The following is an 18,764-nucleotide window of genomic DNA, read 5'->3' on the forward strand; positions in this document are numbered from 1 at the left end:
ATGGATGTACTGCTGTCTACAGGAAACGGTGTAACTATGTGTTTGTGTTGTCTGCAGTGCCGGATGTTTCCTCTGTCTATAATACTCCATCGGTTTACTGAGGTAGTAGTATTTTCATGGACATCTAAAACGACTGAGTTATTATGGCCTGGAGTATTTGTGTGGGCAGTACTTGGCCTCTTGTTCGAGATACTGACAGACATTAATCTGGTAACTGGCTCTGGAATTGTGAGTCTGTATTTACCAGTGGTGGGAAGTAACTAGGTACATTTACTGAAGTACAATTTTTAAGTACTTGTACTTTAACGTTACTTTCCATTTTACTCCACAACATTTCAGAGGAGGATATTGTACTTTCTACTCCACTACATTTAGTTAACAGCTGTAGTTACTTTTCAGATGATGATTTGACACAATGGATAATATAACAAACGTTTTAAATACAACACATTATAAAAGATGAAACCCCTCTAAACTTCTCACATGGTTTAATTTCATAGCTGTTCAAGTGAGCCAATATTTCACTAAAAATCAAAAAAACTGAAAACAGATTTGTCTATCAGAACTTTGTTTTTTTCTTCACTCCCACTTATTGTTTCACAACTCCTCATATTCATCTGGTGACCCTTTGAAACTGTGTAATTCTATATGAAGTACAGTACCAGTCAAAAGTTTGGACACACCTTTCCCTTCCTTTGAATTAAAAAGTGACCAAACTTTTGACCGGTACCGTAGTTCAAACTAGCTCCACGTCCAGCAGCTACAACAGTAACATGCTGCTTATACATTGATGCATTAGTATTAATAATCTAATGATGAACACCCTTTCAACAAGCTGCCAGCATCAAACTACACACCCACCCTGTTAACCATACCATAAAATGTTGGAACCATAGAAAAACTTAAAAAAACAACAACTCTTAAGTCAGTAAAGGTTGCTACCAATGCCCCTTTACAAAGTATAACAGTGTAGTCACTTTGTCACTTCACCTGACAAAATCCCAACAACAATTTCTGTGCAAAAATATTTTTTCCATGAAATGAAACACTTTCACAGATATGGTAAAGCTGAAAATCAAAAAAACATGGAAGGCAAGAAAAGATTCATGGAAAATGTTTATTCTCTTAATTGTAGGTGCACACACACTAGCTTTAAAATACATTTAAGAAGGTAAAAAAAAATCAGCAATAGGAAAAAAAAAAAAAAGTTCAACATGAAAAATATATACCTTTATCTTTATTTAGAAACACTCAATCTAAAAACGTGCAGAATCTAAAAGCAACGTGCAGAGTCTACAAAGCAATAAAGTGTGTGATCATCATTAACTCTCCTCAAGATGATTACATTGACATAACTGAGCTGCTGATTAGGACATAGGGTTGGGCTGGTAACTGGTTGGATTAGATGATTGTGGACAATTCTGCAAATCAATGAGCAGGACTTGATTTTTGATTTTTTTTTATTTTCCAGATAATGTACTGTATTGTGTTCTGTCCATCAATATTGCAATATAAATTCAAATGTCCTTTGATACAGGATTTGATCCATATTGCAAGTAGGACTGTAAGATCTTCCTGGAGCAGTTGGGGGTTAGATGTTCAGCTCAAGGGCTGTTGATTGAAGGGAACCTTAACTCTGGAACTCTTCTGGGATTTCTGGCACAACTTCCCCTACTTTCAAGGTTCATGGAAAACGGTCTTAATGGGCCAAAACTCTCAACACTTGCAGTATTAAGTATGGCCTCACGATGATGATGTTTTTCATACTACAAGTGTTGCCGGAGTTTTGACCCCTCAAGTCTGGAATCATAGTTGGCAACATCCTTGTCACTCGACTGCTTCTCTGGCTTGAGGGCAAACTGCCGCCTGCACATCTTAGTGTATATCATTCTCCTCTTCTTTGCGTTGGAAGCCCCTATTTTGCTTTGTCACCAGTTCAGCATAGAGGCCGTTTTTCCTCAGCAGCTCTTCATGACTGCCCTCCTCCTGTATCGACCCCTTGTCCAGGACAAATATGTGATCGGCCTTCTCCACAACACTCATCTTGTTGGATATCAACAGCACAGAGCAGTTGTTGGTTTGGTTTAACAAAGCTTGGTGGACCTGTTAAGTACAATCATGACTTGGTGTTACATGAAGAAAAACAAAGGCAAATAATGAGAAAAAGTTTAGACTCAAGAATTTCCTACCTGATATTCATTCTCTGTGTCCAAGTCACTGGTAGCGTTGTCCAGTATCAAGATCTTAGGACGTCTGATTAAGGCTCTAGCAATGGCAATGCGCTGCTTCTGGCCTCCAGATACCTGTCCTCCCTTCTCCCCGGCATCTATCCAACAGAAGGACATACTGTTATTGTTTATGTACATCCTCAGGGAATAGTTTTTATTGCATTGTTGCATTCATCATCCTTTCACTACTGTCACACAGCCTGACAGAATGAGTTGCCTAAAAAAAATCCATCCCCCTTCTAAGAGATGCACCATAGCAGGCATTCATTCTGTAAGTGTGCAAACATCTAAGAATGAAAATGAAAATGAAAAATAAATAACACATTTTCTATGGAGTTCCAAAAACCCCCATGAAAGACCCAAATTTATGATCCACTACGCAAAATTCTGGGTCGAACCTGTGTCATATCCTTTTGACAGGTCCTTGATGAAAACGTCGGCACTAGCCAGCCTGGCAGCTCTGTACATTTCCTCATCAGAGGCATGCTCGTAGCCATACTTGATGTTCTCCCGCACTGAGCGAGCAAACAGCACACAATCCTGGCTCACCACAGCGATCTAAAAACAAACAGGATGAGGAGGAAAAGTCAGTGGCTGCTTAACTGTCAGAGCTGACACAGCAGGGTTTACAATGAAGGCAACAGCAGAATAAAGCTAGGAAAAAGTGTCCTTACAATATTCCTGTAACCAGTGTGTGATAATACAAAAATATAAATATTAAGTTGAAAGATAAAAAGGAGAAAATTAGTGAAATTAAAGAGAAATTTTGAGGATTCAGAGTAGAAACTTTCAATGAACTGTGCTTCACCTCCCCTATGTCATTATTGCTGTACAGCTCAGGGCTACTTTAATTCATTTCTGTTTTATGGCCTCAGCTGCACAATACACCGTCATATTTTTCATCTTGAATTTTAGTCAATTTTTGTGGTACAATGACTTGATGAACCCCTTAGGGTGTCAGTACCTCACCAATACAATTTGTAGTTTATTATGTCTTTTTTCATCTGTATCACCAAATAAAGCAGATTAATCCATAGTGTCTTTACTGTTGGCTTTTTTCATGATGATATAGGAATTTAAAGCTAAAATATTTTGTTTTTATAGTGGAAAATTGCAAATGTTGGGACATTAACTCGATCAACAGAGGTCAAGGAGCACAGAACTTGCAATACACTTGATTGCAGTTACAGAACAGTTACTCCTATAACCATTTCTCTTCATTCTTTGTTGATTGTGTAGTTGTGTTATTCTGTTTGCTGATTGTGTTCTTGTCTTATGAATAATTCTTGCTCTAAGGTCTCTCTTGAAAAAGAGATCTTAATCTCAATGAGACTGCCTGATTAAGTAAAGATTAAATTAAAAAAAATGCTTTAGGACAACAGCTTGTTAAGTGGACCTAACAGTGTGTCAGGGTGGTGTTTCTCTGATTGTATGTAATTCTTCCCCCTAGTGGACAAAATCACTTACTGCAGCTTTAAAGGTACCCTGCAGATTTTTCTGGTGAACAAAAAACATGTATGTTTACATTCAGGATTTCTCACCAAAATGTACTGTGTGTGTACTTTAGCTCTAATAAATCTATTAAATGCATTTCCTTAGCTAATTTAAAAAATATATTTTAATTTGTACAATGTTTGCATTCATGTTTGCCATTGTAGGTGCATTGCTACACTTCTTGTCTCATTTTCGTCACCAACTTTGGTTTAGTGGAATAGTGTAAAACTAGTGGTAGAAATATGTATTACATTGCCCACATGCTCCAAATCATCATGTCCACACCTTATACAAACAGAACAGGAACCCACTCATAAAAACATTGCATCATTGCACTACTAGCGATGAAAAACTACTCAGGGTACCTTCAAGCTTCCTATTCTTGCACAATGTCAGCTAAATGCTCAAAATTTCAAATACTAAATTGAAAAAACTGATAGTTTACCCATGCACTAGGAGAGACTTTTGTGTCATATCGCTGTCAGTTACAGGAAGCACTACCTTGTTTGTTTTTATGGTAAAAATATTGGTTGCATATTCCTACTGTTATCCACCCACCTTGTCATGAAGGTACTGGTCTTTGTAGCTTAGCAGTGGTTTCCCATCCAGTAGGATCTCTCCTGCTTGGGGCTGGTAAAACCTCTCCAGCAGCTTGACACAGGTGGACTTCCCTGATCTGTTTAGCCCCACGAGGGCAGTGATCTGGCCTGGTTTCATCTCCAGAGACACGTCCTGGTAGAAGAAAGGAATAGTGTGGATTCATAGAGAGTCATATGTGATGACAAATAAGTGTAAATATAATAAACATACATAAAGACATACATACCTTGAGCAAAGGATTGCTTTTTTCTGTCCCACTGGGATAGGAAAATGTAACTTTTTTGAATTGAATGTGTCCATTAAGGTTTTCAGGGGCCAAGGTGCCCTCAGGAGGTACTTGAGGTTTCCGATCCAAATATTCAAAGATCTTCTCAGAGGCACCAATTGCCTTTTTCACTTCTGGGTAATAACGCATGACAGCCTGGGAGAGCGGTAGTAGAATGAGGCGCTTTTTAGTTTGACACATTTTGGTTTAAAACAAAACAATCTGCTGCTCATTTATCATTCTGCAGTAGGGGAAACAAGTGCAAGGATATAATATTTTATTCAAAATGATTCCCTTTATCTTGGCCTGTGGCTCACCTCAACAGCAGAGGCAAACTGCAGCTCGTACAGGACGAATGACACCAGGTCTCCACTGCTAACAGCCCCTCTGGTAACAAGCGTCCCTCCATAGTACAGAATAAACACTTTCAAGGCTAAGGTGGTCATCTGGAGGGACATAAAACAATGGTTTACATGACAAAATAAACTATTCATCTACCTTACAGGAAGTTGGTCAAATAATATTCCAAAATTATTCCAAGCACTTCGATGAACATGCAGATTAGTAGCCTTTCAAAATAATTAAGGTTACTGGTGTATTTCTGGCTGTAAACAACTGACAACTGAAATAGTGGAAAGTGTACATATATATACACACACACACATCTTCTAGCTTTAAAATCACCAGCCAACAACCAATACCTGATATTATATTTTGCTTTATTCTCTAGGTTAACTCCCACTATCTCATACTCACAGACAAAGATATGCTAAGAAACACATAATCCAGGTCAGTATTCAACTCACGCTGCTGGCCCAGGTAGAGGCTGCATAGGCTGCTGCTTCCTTTTTATTAAGGGCATAAGTATCCTCCAGCCGCTGTCTGTACCTCTCTGTCTCGCCATCCTCGTTGGCAAAACTCCTCACTGTCTTCATGCTGGAGAAGGTCTCTGTGGCCACCTGGTTGGCCTTAGCCAACGACTCCTGAACCTTTACCGAAATAGTCTAAAAGATGGATAGAAATATAAGATAGACAAAATTGTTTATGTGACAAGTCAATACAGTATTTGAAGAAATTAAAAAAATCACCCTTTGTTTACTGATGGAAACTAATCAATTTGATGCTTAAGGCATTTTTTTGTAATGATAATTACGTAGCTACACAGGAAATACCTTCACAAGATGTTACATTCTCAGTTGTTTTTTTTGTTTTCAGGATCAATTGCTTGAGGGTAAAATTTTCCTTGAAGAATTTGGGATATTTAAGGAACTCCTGTTTACCTGGTGGAAGTGTCCAGTGAGCTCCGGTATGACCCAGATGATGGGCAGTCCCATGCAAGTAAGCAGGGTCATTTTCCATGACTGGCTCACCATGAAGAATAAGAGGAAAGCAAAACGTGCTGTGTACCACATCACAAGACTTAGCTTCTCACTCAGCGCCTCACTCATATCGTTGGTATCCGTGGTAATACGGGACACCAGTTCACCTGAGATAAGAGTTGAACGTTAGCCTTATTTTTTTGCCAGCCCAAACTTATACTGTCAAATATATCTACTGGCAAATTCATGACAATCAGGAAAAGCGTACACTTTAAGTGCATGTAAAAATGGTTTAAGATTTATTCATGATGGCCTACTGTGTACAGTGCATTTTCGTTTAAAGATGACTCTCCGTTGAGTCAGCCCTACGTACAGTCTGTACATGACTTACCGGTTGAAGTGGACTCAAAGAAAGCAATCTCCTGTTTCAGCACAGCCTGGAAGACGACTCCCTGCACTGAGGTGTGTATGCAGCTCATGGTGATGTTGTACATGAGGTCACATACAAACTCAAGCACAGCACTAAACAGACAACAGAGCGCACATTTTAGTGTAAAGTACACAAAATGCCACTATGAGGATATTGCTACTACAACTACTGTTTTAAATATTGTAATGGAAAAAAAATCATAACAAGTTACTACTAAATATTACCTAAATATCTTCTTTAAACCCAGAATTGGTTGATTTTTATGTGAACCACAACGTTAATTTCAGCATAAATCGAAATTCTATGAGAAAGATGCAAATGAAACCATGGATCAAATACGTCCATGTTTTAGGACTACAAACTATACCACTGATAATGTTTAATGAAGCTAAATTGAATCTGAATCCAGTATAAAAATACTTATTGAAATCCTAACCCAAAAACTAGAAGTGAGGTTTTGCCAATCACATATTTGCAATTTAGCTAAATGATAACCTAAAACATTGTTCTTTGCTAATAAAAAAGAGAAGAGATAAATATTTGAGATTTGAGATTTCAGGTATTTTAAAAACATAGAAACAGTGATGTTTTAACTACTATGTGACAAAGCTTGTATTACCTGGCAATAGTCATTAGTGTCATGATTGTGATGGCCTCTGTGAATGCATCAGGTGCTTCTTCATTTATGATCCAGTCAGCCACACGACCAGTGTATTGAGGAACAGCCATCTCACCTACGGTCAGAAGATCACATTATTATCACTATTATCATAACACTTTCTTTGACCTTTTGGCTACTGCAAGCACAGAGGTTCAGTCTCAGACAGTCATAAGAGTCAAAGTGGAGATCAACCTGGCTGCTGATACCAACCATTTAGATTTTGATCAATTATAGTCATTCAAAGCTTCCCAGTTCTCTACTTTAACATGAAAAACTATGCAAATGTTTTCGTAGCTCTGCCTGAAAAATAGTTCATACCCTAATTGGTGCAAATAGATGCATTTGATTCTTGTTAACTTTTGATTAATACTACCTACTTTGTGCTTGAAGCTGCTATCAACAAGCAAAAACATATCTATTCAAACTTTGTAATTGCATGAGGACATTATAAAGCTATCATAATATCAACTACATAACCTTAAATTAAGGTGCTGGCTCACTTACCGTAGGAAGAGAGAACCACAAGAACCAGCACAGCAACAAAGCGCCAGAAATAGGGCATCATGTATCCCATCAGTCTCTTAAGAGAAGCACCGGTGTCCTCTTTGGGCTTCTCAGAGGGCTTTCTCGTCAACAGAGATGAGATGTATTGACCCCAGGAGTGCAAAAGAGATGACACATATCTACTCCAGTAGAGCCACGCCACCACTGTCACAACATAACCCTGCAACACCTGCAAAACAAACAGCAGGTTAAACACACACAATACCATATCCAGAAAAAAATAACTCACATGAAATGCATCACCTGTTGCTTCAACAATGCAAATGAGTCTGTGTTTGGATAAAAGAAAATGTATTTAAATACCTAATAGCATTCTTTTTTTTAATCAAAAACGTGTTTGTATGTCCACATTTCTCAAATTGAGGATTTCTCGTTCTCTTCAGACTGGTTTGGTTTTGGTTTCACTCTTGTTCCTGCTCTAGACTCAGTAGCTTGAGCTATGTATGAGCGATGTAGGGCAAAGATACCTGAAAAAAGTGTTTGGAAAAGTGCCTACTTCTGCCTTTACTTGGATGGTATCCATCCTGGAACTAATCATGAATAAAAACACAGCAGCTCACCCTTTCCCAGGAGTGCCATCCCCACAGTTCCTCCATGGTGGACTGCCCCAGCACCCAGAGAAGAGTTGTGTACACTGGGAAGTGAAAGCAAAGGACCCCTAAGCTCTGGAGCCCCTTGAAGCTGCTCATCCATGGCAGGCTTCCAGGGTAGGTGAAGGTGAGCAGGAGAAGGAGGCTAGCCCTGATCAGCCCTCCTCCCCACAGGGCGATGAACGGATGGGAGAAGAGGAGAGGTGAGAACTGTGCCAAGCGGATAGTGTGCACCACACACATATCCAGGCACACGAAGAGCAGAGGAAGAGAGAGGCTCATTTTTTGCATGATACACAAGTTCTGTAAAGTACAAGAAGAGAGAGTGAGGGTCAGTGGCTGAATATTAAAGTTGACACACAAAGTAAGGTTAAACAGAAACCTCCAAAACAGAAAATGGATATGTTTATTTATATTATATTGTTCATATTACCTGTGGGCTGAACCTTGTAGAATATAGCAAAATATTTTAGAGCTGCAACATTTAGTCGATTAGTTGATCGACACAAAATTAATCGGCAACCATTTTGCTAATCAAATATTCATTTGCGTCATTTTTTAAAGGAAAATTGCCAAAAAAAATTGCTGGTTGGAGCTTCTCATAAGTTTTTTTGTGTGTGTCACATGATAGTAAACAAAATATATTTGGATTTTAGACTGTTGATCAGACAAAACATTTTAAGACATCAAACATACATGTATCAAACATATATGTTTGATACATGTATATTTGATACATATAATAAGCATATTTCATTATTTTCATTATTTTTTTCATAGACAAAACAATTAATCGATTAATAGATAATGCAAATAACGTTAATCATTAGTTGCAGCCCTAAAATATTTACCTACACCTCTGTAAGTACTTTAGCTAGGACTACAATTTGCACTTATATACCTTTTACCGACATTGATACGTTAAGAGTTTAACGTTACTTTCTGTTTTGCTGCAGGTGGTATTCAACGTTAATGTACTTTCATTTTCATCTACATTGCTGATTTCTTTGAAACCGTTTGAGGACAGTAAGTCTGACCCAACCCCACATGGCACTCGGAAACACGAACGACTTAGCAAAACACTCAATATTATAAGTATTATCAGGTCAAACTGTAACGTTAGCTGTATTACAGTTAACATACAGTAAATAACTTACAGTTGCTAGCCCGGTTTAGCTAGCATTATTACAGCTATTAAAATCCAACTTACACTTTCTTTCGGCGAGCCGAGTTTGCTGTGGACGTTTATATTCGTCTGAAAACTCTCCGACTCCGATATTTTGGTCAGCAAGCTAAAACTGTAACAATTAAATTAGTGAATGTCAGACCGCCGCCTGTCCTGACTTTAGCCGAGCTGTAACTATCAGACTGAAACCGAAACTAACTATTTATACCTCTTCTTTTTTTTTTTTTTTTTACAACGGAAAGTACCGTTCATGTCGGTCAGAAATGGCGAATAAACACTGGCGAGGGTTATAAAACACATTTTGCTTTAAGTTGTACCGTATTTATAGATATAAGATGTTTCAGAAACATCTTTAAAAACATAATGTATGTTGCATGTACTCTACGAGGGTAATGTCTGGTGTAACCTCGGATCTATCTCCTAACAGTCCAACAGCGACATCATGTAACGAAACGCTGAAACTGCCACAGATCAATAATCTTAATTTATGTCAATAATTAGTTTAAGAATATTTTCTCTTCTTTCTTGGACCTTTTAGCTATTTGGCTTTTCTCTCTCTCTCTTTTTTTTTTTTTTTTTACCTAATAAGCTGTATGTGTCTTTCCAAATAAATTATTTATGTTTGGCCTATATGTTTTACATCATCATGATCGATTTTATGTCCTTACTAATTTTAAAATGGAAACTGTTAATTAACCCCTTGAATGTAAGCCTATGTACAGTATGTAATGTAGTTTAATTTAAATTTTCCTCTGTTGTTTGTTGTCATAGCCTTGCTTGTTTTCCTTGGTTCTTGGTTTTGTTCATGTTAAATAAAGTTATATTTATGCATTATCTATCTATTTATCTGTCTCTCTGTCTGTCATATGAACATTTTCAAGGTTTATGGGCCAAACCATTACTTATAAAACCAGCGTAAAATCAGTAATAAGTTTTAAGTATATTAGTATAGTATTATATTTTTGCTTTTCTGTGCCCAAATCAGATATTACAAAAAGGCATTGCAGCAATAACAAAAACATACAGTTTGCTGCTTTTTCACAACAGAAATTTTAACTTGTCACAGTAGGAAAAATACAGATGTTACTAATAACATCAACGATGGCTCTCAAGTGTCCCAGTAAGACAGTGTGACACTGAGCCAACAATACCAGGACCCTGAAACTGAAGCAGCTAAAAGGACTTATTTATTATTTACACCTGTACTTTTCCTACTGTGACATGTCAAAACGTCTTCTGTGAAAAAGATCTATTGACCCCACCATCACCATCTTTCCCCTGCTGTGCATTGTGTGTGTAAGCTATTGCCTCCAAGTGTATATTAAGCACAATGGTGTAGACTATATACTGTAAATGGCAGCTTCATTATTTACCCCTAGATCCACAAACTAACCACTGCTCCTATACTGATGCAGCCCCAGGTTTTCAATGTGTCAATTAGTTTGTTATAATCTGTAGAGCTGCAATGATTAGTCGATAAATCGATTAAGCAATTGACAGAAGATAAATCACAGTTTTTTTGATAATTATTTATACAATTTTTAAACAAAAATTCCAAATCAGTTTTTCTGCATGTCATACATGATAGTAAACTGAATATCTTTGGGTTTTAAACTGTTGATCTGACAAAAGCTTTGAGCTTTTAATAAACTATAAAAGGTATGTTTCTCTATTTTCTGACATTTCATTAACAGAACAATTGATTAGAGAAAGTTGTAGCCCTAGTAATTTGATTCAACCAATCTTTATTTAGGCAAATGTACAATGTGAGCCCTATATACTAAAATGATAAAACTTGTGTTGAAACCAGATTTTGACACAAAAAAATAGCTAATTCTGCCTGCTTTAGTTAGTGTTGTATTTTGGTGGTCAAAATTCTTTAAAAATGTGCAATTTATTACAGTAAATTACCAAAAAACAATTGACAGGCTGTGAACCTAAGACTTTTGGGGCTCCTGGTGCACCGGGGCACGTTGCCCACTTTTCCTGGTTGGTAATCTGGCCTTGTGCTGCAGCCGATGAAGACAACTGAGGGACTGAAACTTTGAACTTCCTAATAGCTTCCTTCCTTTCCCTTCCTTTTCATGTAAGAAAAATAGGATGAGCAAAGCTATAAATATCCTCACTATTTTAAGTACTATCTTCACACGCACCTATAAATCACTTATACTTAGAATATGTTTCCTTTTACGTATATTCAGAAAATACAATAAAATTTAAATTTGATAGATTTACAGTGTAGCCTCTTTTCATCGCTCAGATACAATGCTGTGCAAAAGTTTTAGGCACTAAAAGTAAAATTTAAAAAACAATGTCATGAATAGTTTTCATTTATCAATTAACTTAATACAAAGTCCGGTAAACAGAAGAAACCTAAATGAAATCATTATTTGGTGTGAGCACGCTTTGCCTTTAAAACAGCAGCAGTTCTCCTCAGTACACCTGCACACTGTTTTTCAAGGTACATGGCAGATAGTTTGTTCCTGCATCCTGGAGAAGTTACCACAGTTCTTCTGTTGATTTAGGCATCTCAGTTGCATCTGTGTCTTCATGTAATCCCAGACTGACTCCATGATGTTGAGATCAAGGCTCTGTGGGGGCCAAACCATCTGTTGCAGGACTTCTTGTTCTTTTTGTAGCTGAAGATAGTTCGTTATGACTCTGGCTGTATGTTTTGGGTTGTTATCATACTGCAGAATACATCTGGGATGGATCAGACGCCTGCCTGATGATATTGCATAATAGATAAGAATCTAAACATCTAAAGTGCCTCAAACTTTTGCACAGTGCTGTAGGATAGATAGATAGATAGATAGATAGATAGATAGATAGATAGATAGATAGATAGATAGATAGATTTGATGTAATAGATATTATAGCTAGATTAGATATTATTATTTAAGTAGTTTTGACTTTTTAAAAAAATCTAATTAGCTATTGCAGGACGAGAGACCTTGTAAGCCAGTGCGCATGCTCAGACATGGCAGCTTCCAGTGAGAAGCTCCTCCGATCCATCAGTGATATTTAGCTAAATAAAACCTGAGCAAACTGAGCTGACAGATGTTGGGTTTCACTGTCAGAACCGTAATGGAGTAAACAGCCGACAGCGGTGGGAACTTGTGATCTGGTCTGGATGGAACCGACGGGTCTACGAGACGTTTTCAAATGTATAACACTATGTAAGCAAACACGGAAGCCTGAAATATATCATTTTAAAAGGGGTTTGTCGTAGTTTAGCCTGCACGAAGAGTTGCTTGGTATTCGCTATATATAACATTAGCGAAATATCTATCATGAGCACCATTTCAGCCTTTTAAACTTACCTTTTCTATGTCAGACAGGCCTGCAACGCCTACTTCTACGTAACGTACAAAAACATCTGGATTAGGACACATGGCGTTGTTATTGTTGTTGTCCACAGTTAAATATGGATGAACTGTGCTTTTAGATTAGGTCTGAATGGACAGACAGGGTGAATGCGACTGCGCTTTAAGGGATAGGTTCACAGTTTTTCAAGTCTGTCTTAAAAAAACAGTCAGTTATGGACGCTGAAAGAGGTTTTCCTCGCTGCAATCATTCCTCCTGTCCATACTGGACATTAAAAGATCTCCTTCAGTGTGTTTTCAATTTCATTTTGTGTAAAAATGCATTTAAAAGTTTATCTGAAGCTAATATTAAGTTTCAGCAGTCATATAGTAGTCATATCAAGTGGATATCTGCCACATTTACAGTCTTTTTAGCATCAAATTCCCTCTTTGTGTTTCTTCGGGAAGTGTTTCCCTGTTGAGCTGCGCTGGAAGTATAGTAACAAAAAGAGGGACTTTGGCACTAAAAAGACTTAAACGTTGAAAGACTTATTTGAAGCTTCAGATAAACTTTTAAATACATTTTTTCACAGAAGGAGGCTTGTGGATTTTTTGCTTGTATGAACAGTAGGAATGAATATGGCAAGAAAGCACCAGGCTATTGTTTTAAGACAGACTTGAAAAATTGTGAACCCATCCATCAAAAGCATGTTGTGTAGCTTGATGCCAAAGCTACAATAACTTTTTTAAAAATATTTTTAGCCATTGCAGCAATGGAGGATATTGGTCTCCTTCCCAAACCCACGAATGACCCCCCACTTCACAGACCCACAGTCTCTGAGACTTTTGGGCTGCACCACATGCCACCAGGTGGGTATGAGATCCAGCAGTGTCACTGTCACCAGCAGTGTCTTAATAAGACATGATGTCAATAATTGTGTGTGTGTGTGTGTGTGTGTGTGTGTGTGTGTGTGTGTGTGTGTGTGTGTGTGTGTGCTGTTCTACCCAGACCATCTGCACGTCACTGATGCAAGCAGGAAATCTGACATGGAAAAAGATGGACCGTCCAAAAAAAGGTCCCACTCAGCAATAATAACAGAGCCGCAGATGATTCCCCACTGTCCAATGCAGAATACACTTCCTCTGGGTACTGACACAAGTAAGTAATAGCGTATTGTTCTTTATACAGTTAGTCACCAACTATTTTGGTAATATGAGTCATTTTCTAAAAGAAAAAAATATGTGGTTCCAGTTTATTAAATATGAATATTTTCTGGTTTCTTTAGTCCTCTTTGATAGTATATCTGAATATCTTTGGGTTGTAGACTATGACAAAACATTTTCAGTTGCATCTTGGGTTTTGGGATACAGTTTTACAATACAATTTTTAACCATTTTCTGACATTTGATAGACCAAACAACTACTGTAATTGAGAAACGACTATCGAGACAATAATTGACAGATAATTCGATAATGAAAATAATTGTTAGTTGTAGCCTTAGCATACAGTGTATTTAACTACATACCCACATTTTTAGAAAGTTTCTCTTGTCTGCAGATTTAAAAGAATAATGATTTGAGCCCATTTTAATCGTCAGCTGGCATTTAATTGAAATTGTTGGGATACAAAACTGTCACAGTGCAGGTGGATGCAGAATTTTGTGAATGCCAGCACATACATCCTGTTAAAGCCTATAACACATTTCTTGCTTTTTCACACATCATTCATATGAGTCCAATAAGTAAATATAAATACATGCAAATATCTGATATTAATGTGGATCTCATGACACAAGGATGCCTGTTTAAAGTTGACTAAAATAAAACATGAGCCACCCAGATTATGATAAACTTTTGAACACCATACAAGCTAGTATGTAAAAAAGTTAAAATATGTTTCAGACTTATTAAACAGAATGACCATGATAAATAAGTTGGGCTTTTAGTATTACACTTTATATACAGTAGTATTCTTCTAATACATGTGTGTAGAAACAAGTTACACAGGAAACAGAAACTCGCAATAAGTGGAAATAAGTGTGTAAATGTATCAGTACACCAGTTATTTTCACATGAGTACATGTTCAAAATAATATGGATTTTTTACTTTTTTTCAATTCCAAAATTGTCATCCTTTAGTGTCCAGCTCCAGATCAATATCAGAATGTTTTTTTCATTCAAAACAAGCTTGATTTTCATTAGTTATCACTGTAAGTGTAATTGCAACACAGGGCCAGAAAATACAGCTTTCTTGCAGTGACTACAGCCTCTTTTATACAGAGAACCTGCATTATAGCCATAAAGAGGTTCCACCTTTGAGCTGCCTTTGCTTTTTCACACTGAACCACACAACGCCGGCATAAAGCCGCCTCCATGTGTGCTTTTACACAGCATGCCAGCGCTCCAGATTCAAAGGCATGACTTATAACACAACAGTGTCAGCTCCCTGTCCCGCTGTGCCAGCTGTCCCTTTTACACACACAGTCCATCCGGCTCTGTGACTACCTCCGTAGCCGGCTTATTGGCAGAGAAACTCTGCCCCCCTACACTCTGTGTTCATACCTTTTATACAGAACAGCGAGGCAGATTAAAGGCACAGTATTCCCTCCTTGAACGGGTTGTGTAAAAAGTGCTATTGACATCTGACAATGTCTGTCCCTTTTGATGGGATGTGTAGATTCATGTCCTTTGTCCAACAAAGTGGTGTTTATTATTGAAAATACCCGAGATAATTTAGGGTAAAAAGGATCATTAAAAAATAGTCCCACCATTTTTAGTCTGTATATCCACAGATTCAAGTTTGTCAATGTGTATTTATTTCTATAACTTGTTGAAATTGTTCACCTAAACTAGGAGTAAAATTGCTTTATTGTATTTGATAAACCAAAAATGTTATTTGTGTCAGAGCCTATGTACTTCAGGCCACTGCCTCCAATAATGAATACTTTTTTTTTTTTAACAGCACTCCTCAATACAGCTGCCAAAAATGGAAACACTCATCTGGATAAGGCTGCCAGAAAAAAAAACAAAACCAAAGTTGCAGATCCATCAAAGTGGAAGCAAAACAAGCAGAAACAGCTGAGAATGGAGGGAAAAGCATACGTAAGCAAACGAAAAAAAGACGGCGAGGTCGTGACAAAACAGCCAAGAGCAATGGGACCAAGATGCACCTCGAATGCATGCAAAAAGGCATCAAACCGGCTTTGCAATGAAATCAATGAAGACACCCGAAAAAAAGTGTTTGATGAATTCTGGCAGCACATGAACTGGGCTCAGAGAAAGATGTACGTGGCAGGACAAGTCGATCGCAATGCGGTGGAAAGATCTCGAGCAGTGGGATCGCAGTCGAGACGATTGGTTTCACTACGTTATCACTTGATGGTGGATGGCAAAAGGAAACAAGTGTGTAAAAACATGTTCCTGTCCACGTTGGGGATTGGAGAGTGGTCTGTGCTCAACTGGGCACACACAGGAAAAACAAGAAAGACTGAATCAAATGAAAACAGATTAGAAAAGAGGCAGGTTGTCCCTCAGTGTCCACAACTGAACTCTGCTCCTTCTACACTCAATAAAACTGTGGCGGTAACCCAGGGTGAGTGATTTTTATTTCATCTTTACACTTTTCAGCTACTCTCTAAACTTGAAACAATTATCTGATTCATCAATTAATCAAACAACACAACAATTCCGATAACTTGTTGTGTTGAGTAGTTCCAGCTCCTGCTTTTAGGTTTATAACTGCTGGTTGGACAAAACAAACTATTTCAAGATGTCACCTCGGGCTCTGGGCAATTGTGATGGGCATATTTCACTATTTTCATATATTTTATAGACAAATTAATAATTTAATAGGAATAATAATCAAGAGATAATTTATAATGATAATAACTGTTCGTTTCAGCCAAACTTAGAAGTGCACTAATGTAATGATGTCACTGCAATGTTAGAACATATACTGTCATTTTGACATTTTTCTGCTAAATTCAGATATTGGCAAAAGACCGCTGTTTTTGCTGTAACACAGAAGTGTATCACTGTAGAGCTGCAACAACAAGTCAGTTGACAGAAAATTAATCAACAACTATTTTTGATAACTGATTAATCATTTGAGTCATTTTTTTAAAGAAAAATGCCAAAATTATTTGGTTATAGCTTCTTGAATGTGATTATTTTCTGGTTTCTCTTTTTGGTTTCCTCTATTATAGTGAACTGAATATATACTATATTTGGACTATTTGTTGGGACAAAACAAGACATTTTAGGTTGTATCTTGGGTTTTGGGAAACACTGATCAACATTTTTCTGACATTTTATAGACCAAACAACTAATCAAGAAAATAATTTTCATGCCTGTCTCATGCATGCCAATGACATTTCCCTGTTTTTGCAGAACAACAGAATGCCACTGACAAAGACAGAAACAAGCCACCAGAACTAGAAGGACCAGCCAGAAAGAAATCCAGAGTTGCCAAACCTTTAACATGGAAGCAAAATCGACAGAAACAACTTAGGATGGAGGGCAAACCGTACATCAGCAAAAGAAAAAAAGATGGTGCCACCATAACTAAAGCTCAGAGGGCGATGGGACCGAGATGCACATCCAGTGCTTGCAAAAAGGCATCCAACCGCTTCTGTGCTGACTTCAGTGAAGACTCAAGGAACAAGCTGTTTACTAGCTTTTGGCAGTGCATGAACTGGCCTCAGAGAAAGGTCTATGTGGCCGGACTAGTTGATTGCGACCCGGTGGAAAGAACCAGAGCACCATGGACTCAATCGAGAAGATCTGTCTCGATGCGTTATCATTTGATAGGCGACGGCGACAGAAAACAGGTTTGTAAAAAGATGTTCCTCTCTACTTTGGGGATTGGAGAGTGGTCAGTGCTTAACTGGGCACAAAATGCATCCCAGCAGGACAATTCAGAAGAAAATACTAAGAAGCGAATGCAGAGAAAGTCCCGTAAAGCTTCAGAGCACATATTCCTGAAGGAGTTCCTCGACAGTTTACCCAAAGTGCTCTCTTGTGGGACATCAATCTCTAAGCTGTATCTGGAGCCAGTCTTCTCAAACATGTCTGAGGTGTATAGGCACTACTACAACCACTGCTTAGAGAAGAAGACGACGCCTCTGTCCCGGCAGGTTTTCTGTGCTGTATTTAAAAAGATGGATTTGGGATTGTGCGACCCCAAAAAGGATCAAGGTTGTTCTTTTGGTGCGACAGGAAACTTGTTCAAAGATCTTTGGGAGGAATACTGCATGGAGAGGGGAGCTTCAGGGCCACAACTAGAGAAATCAGGTAACCAGTAAAGAGGGACTGAGGACATAAATGATCTACAGTGGATCATTCTGTTAACATCAGCTGTGTAATACTCCATTACTCCATTTCTGATGGACACTTTGATTCTAAAACTTTGCCAAAATGACTGAATTTAACAATCTCACATTTCATTAAGTCCTGTTTAAGTCCTATGCTGTCATGGCCTACAGAGCGACAAGGCACAGTTCCACTGGATTCACCTCCAACTTCATGATGTTTGGCCGGGAAGTGAGTGAGCCGGTAGACCTGGTAACCGGTTTGCCCCCTGACTCTGAAACCACTCCCTCTGCTCCTGAGTATGTTCAACGCCTCTGTGAGTGGCTGGAGCTGGCGCATCAAATTGCCAGGGATGCACTCAGTGAATCTGTGAAACGTGCAAAGAGACAGTATGACAAGAACTGCTGCCACACACAGTATCAGGTCGGAGATGCTGTGTGGTATCTCATCAAGGGCACAAAGAAGACCAAGAACAGGGTCAGGAAGTTCCTCCCGTCATATGAAGGTCCCCTCTTCATCGTAGGGCAGCTGGATGACCTAGTGTATCGCATCCATAAAGGCCCAAGAACCAAAGTGAAAGTGGTTCACCATGATCAGCTGAAGCCCTATCGCAGCTGCAAGCTGATGGACAACACCTGGGCCATGGAGCAGGCTCAGGGCTGGGCACCGTTGGAGGTGTCACCTCCAGCCTTGGACAAGGATTCTGCAGACCCAGACCTGGAGCTCTCTGGCCTCTTCTCCAACGCAGACTCCGGCAACACTCCACCAGATCCAGCAGGGCACACCCCTGCAACTGCTACCCCCCCCCCC

At 38.5% G+C, this 18,764-nt stretch overlaps 2 protein-coding genes across 4 annotated transcripts; one reads left to right on the top strand and one right to left on the bottom strand.

The window, feature by feature from the left end:
• Nucleotides 1-1,133: 1,133 nt before the first annotated feature.
• On the bottom strand, nt 1,134-12,784 carry tap1 (transporter 1, ATP-binding cassette, sub-family B (MDR/TAP)). Of its 2 annotated transcripts, none has more exons than XM_042424006.1 (13): nt 12,661-12,784; nt 8,122-8,454; nt 7,502-7,730; nt 6,956-7,070; nt 6,298-6,428; nt 5,868-6,073; nt 5,394-5,591; nt 4,905-5,033; nt 4,549-4,743; nt 4,281-4,454; nt 2,627-2,786; nt 2,190-2,326; nt 1,134-2,103 (listed from the first exon to the last, which is right to left on the bottom strand). In XM_042424006.1, exons 1-13 carry the CDS (start codon nt 12,730-12,732, stop codon nt 1,876-1,878), a joined length of 2,307 nt encoding a protein of 768 aa, XP_042279940.1. In that variant the 5' UTR covers nt 12,733-12,784; the 3' UTR covers nt 1,134-1,875. The 2 variants fall into 2 exon arrangements, with proteins under 2 accessions (XP_042279940.1, XP_042279941.1); XM_042424007.1 differs by lacking the exon at nt 12,661-12,784 and adding an exon at nt 9,362-9,544.
• Nucleotides 12,317-18,752, top strand: LOC121905622. Of its 2 annotated transcripts, XM_042424008.1 has the most exons (6): nt 12,317-12,516; nt 13,405-13,512; nt 13,652-13,801; nt 15,606-16,235; nt 17,034-17,936; nt 18,128-18,752. In XM_042424008.1, the coding sequence occupies exons 1-6, from the start codon at nt 12,471-12,473 to the stop codon at nt 18,169-18,171; spliced, it is 1,881 nt and encodes a 626-aa protein (XP_042279942.1). In that variant the 5' UTR covers nt 12,317-12,470; the 3' UTR covers nt 18,172-18,752. The 2 variants fall into 2 exon arrangements, with proteins under 2 accessions (XP_042279942.1, XP_042279943.1); XM_042424009.1 differs by lacking the exon at nt 12,317-12,516 and having other exon boundaries at nt 13,212-13,512.
• The last annotated feature ends 12 nt before the right edge of the window (nt 18,753-18,764 follow it).

Source organism: Thunnus maccoyii, chromosome 10 (assembly GCF_910596095.1).
Source record: "Thunnus maccoyii chromosome 10, fThuMac1.1, whole genome shotgun sequence".
NCBI classification, from domain to species: domain Eukaryota; kingdom Metazoa; phylum Chordata; class Actinopteri; order Scombriformes; family Scombridae; genus Thunnus; species Thunnus maccoyii.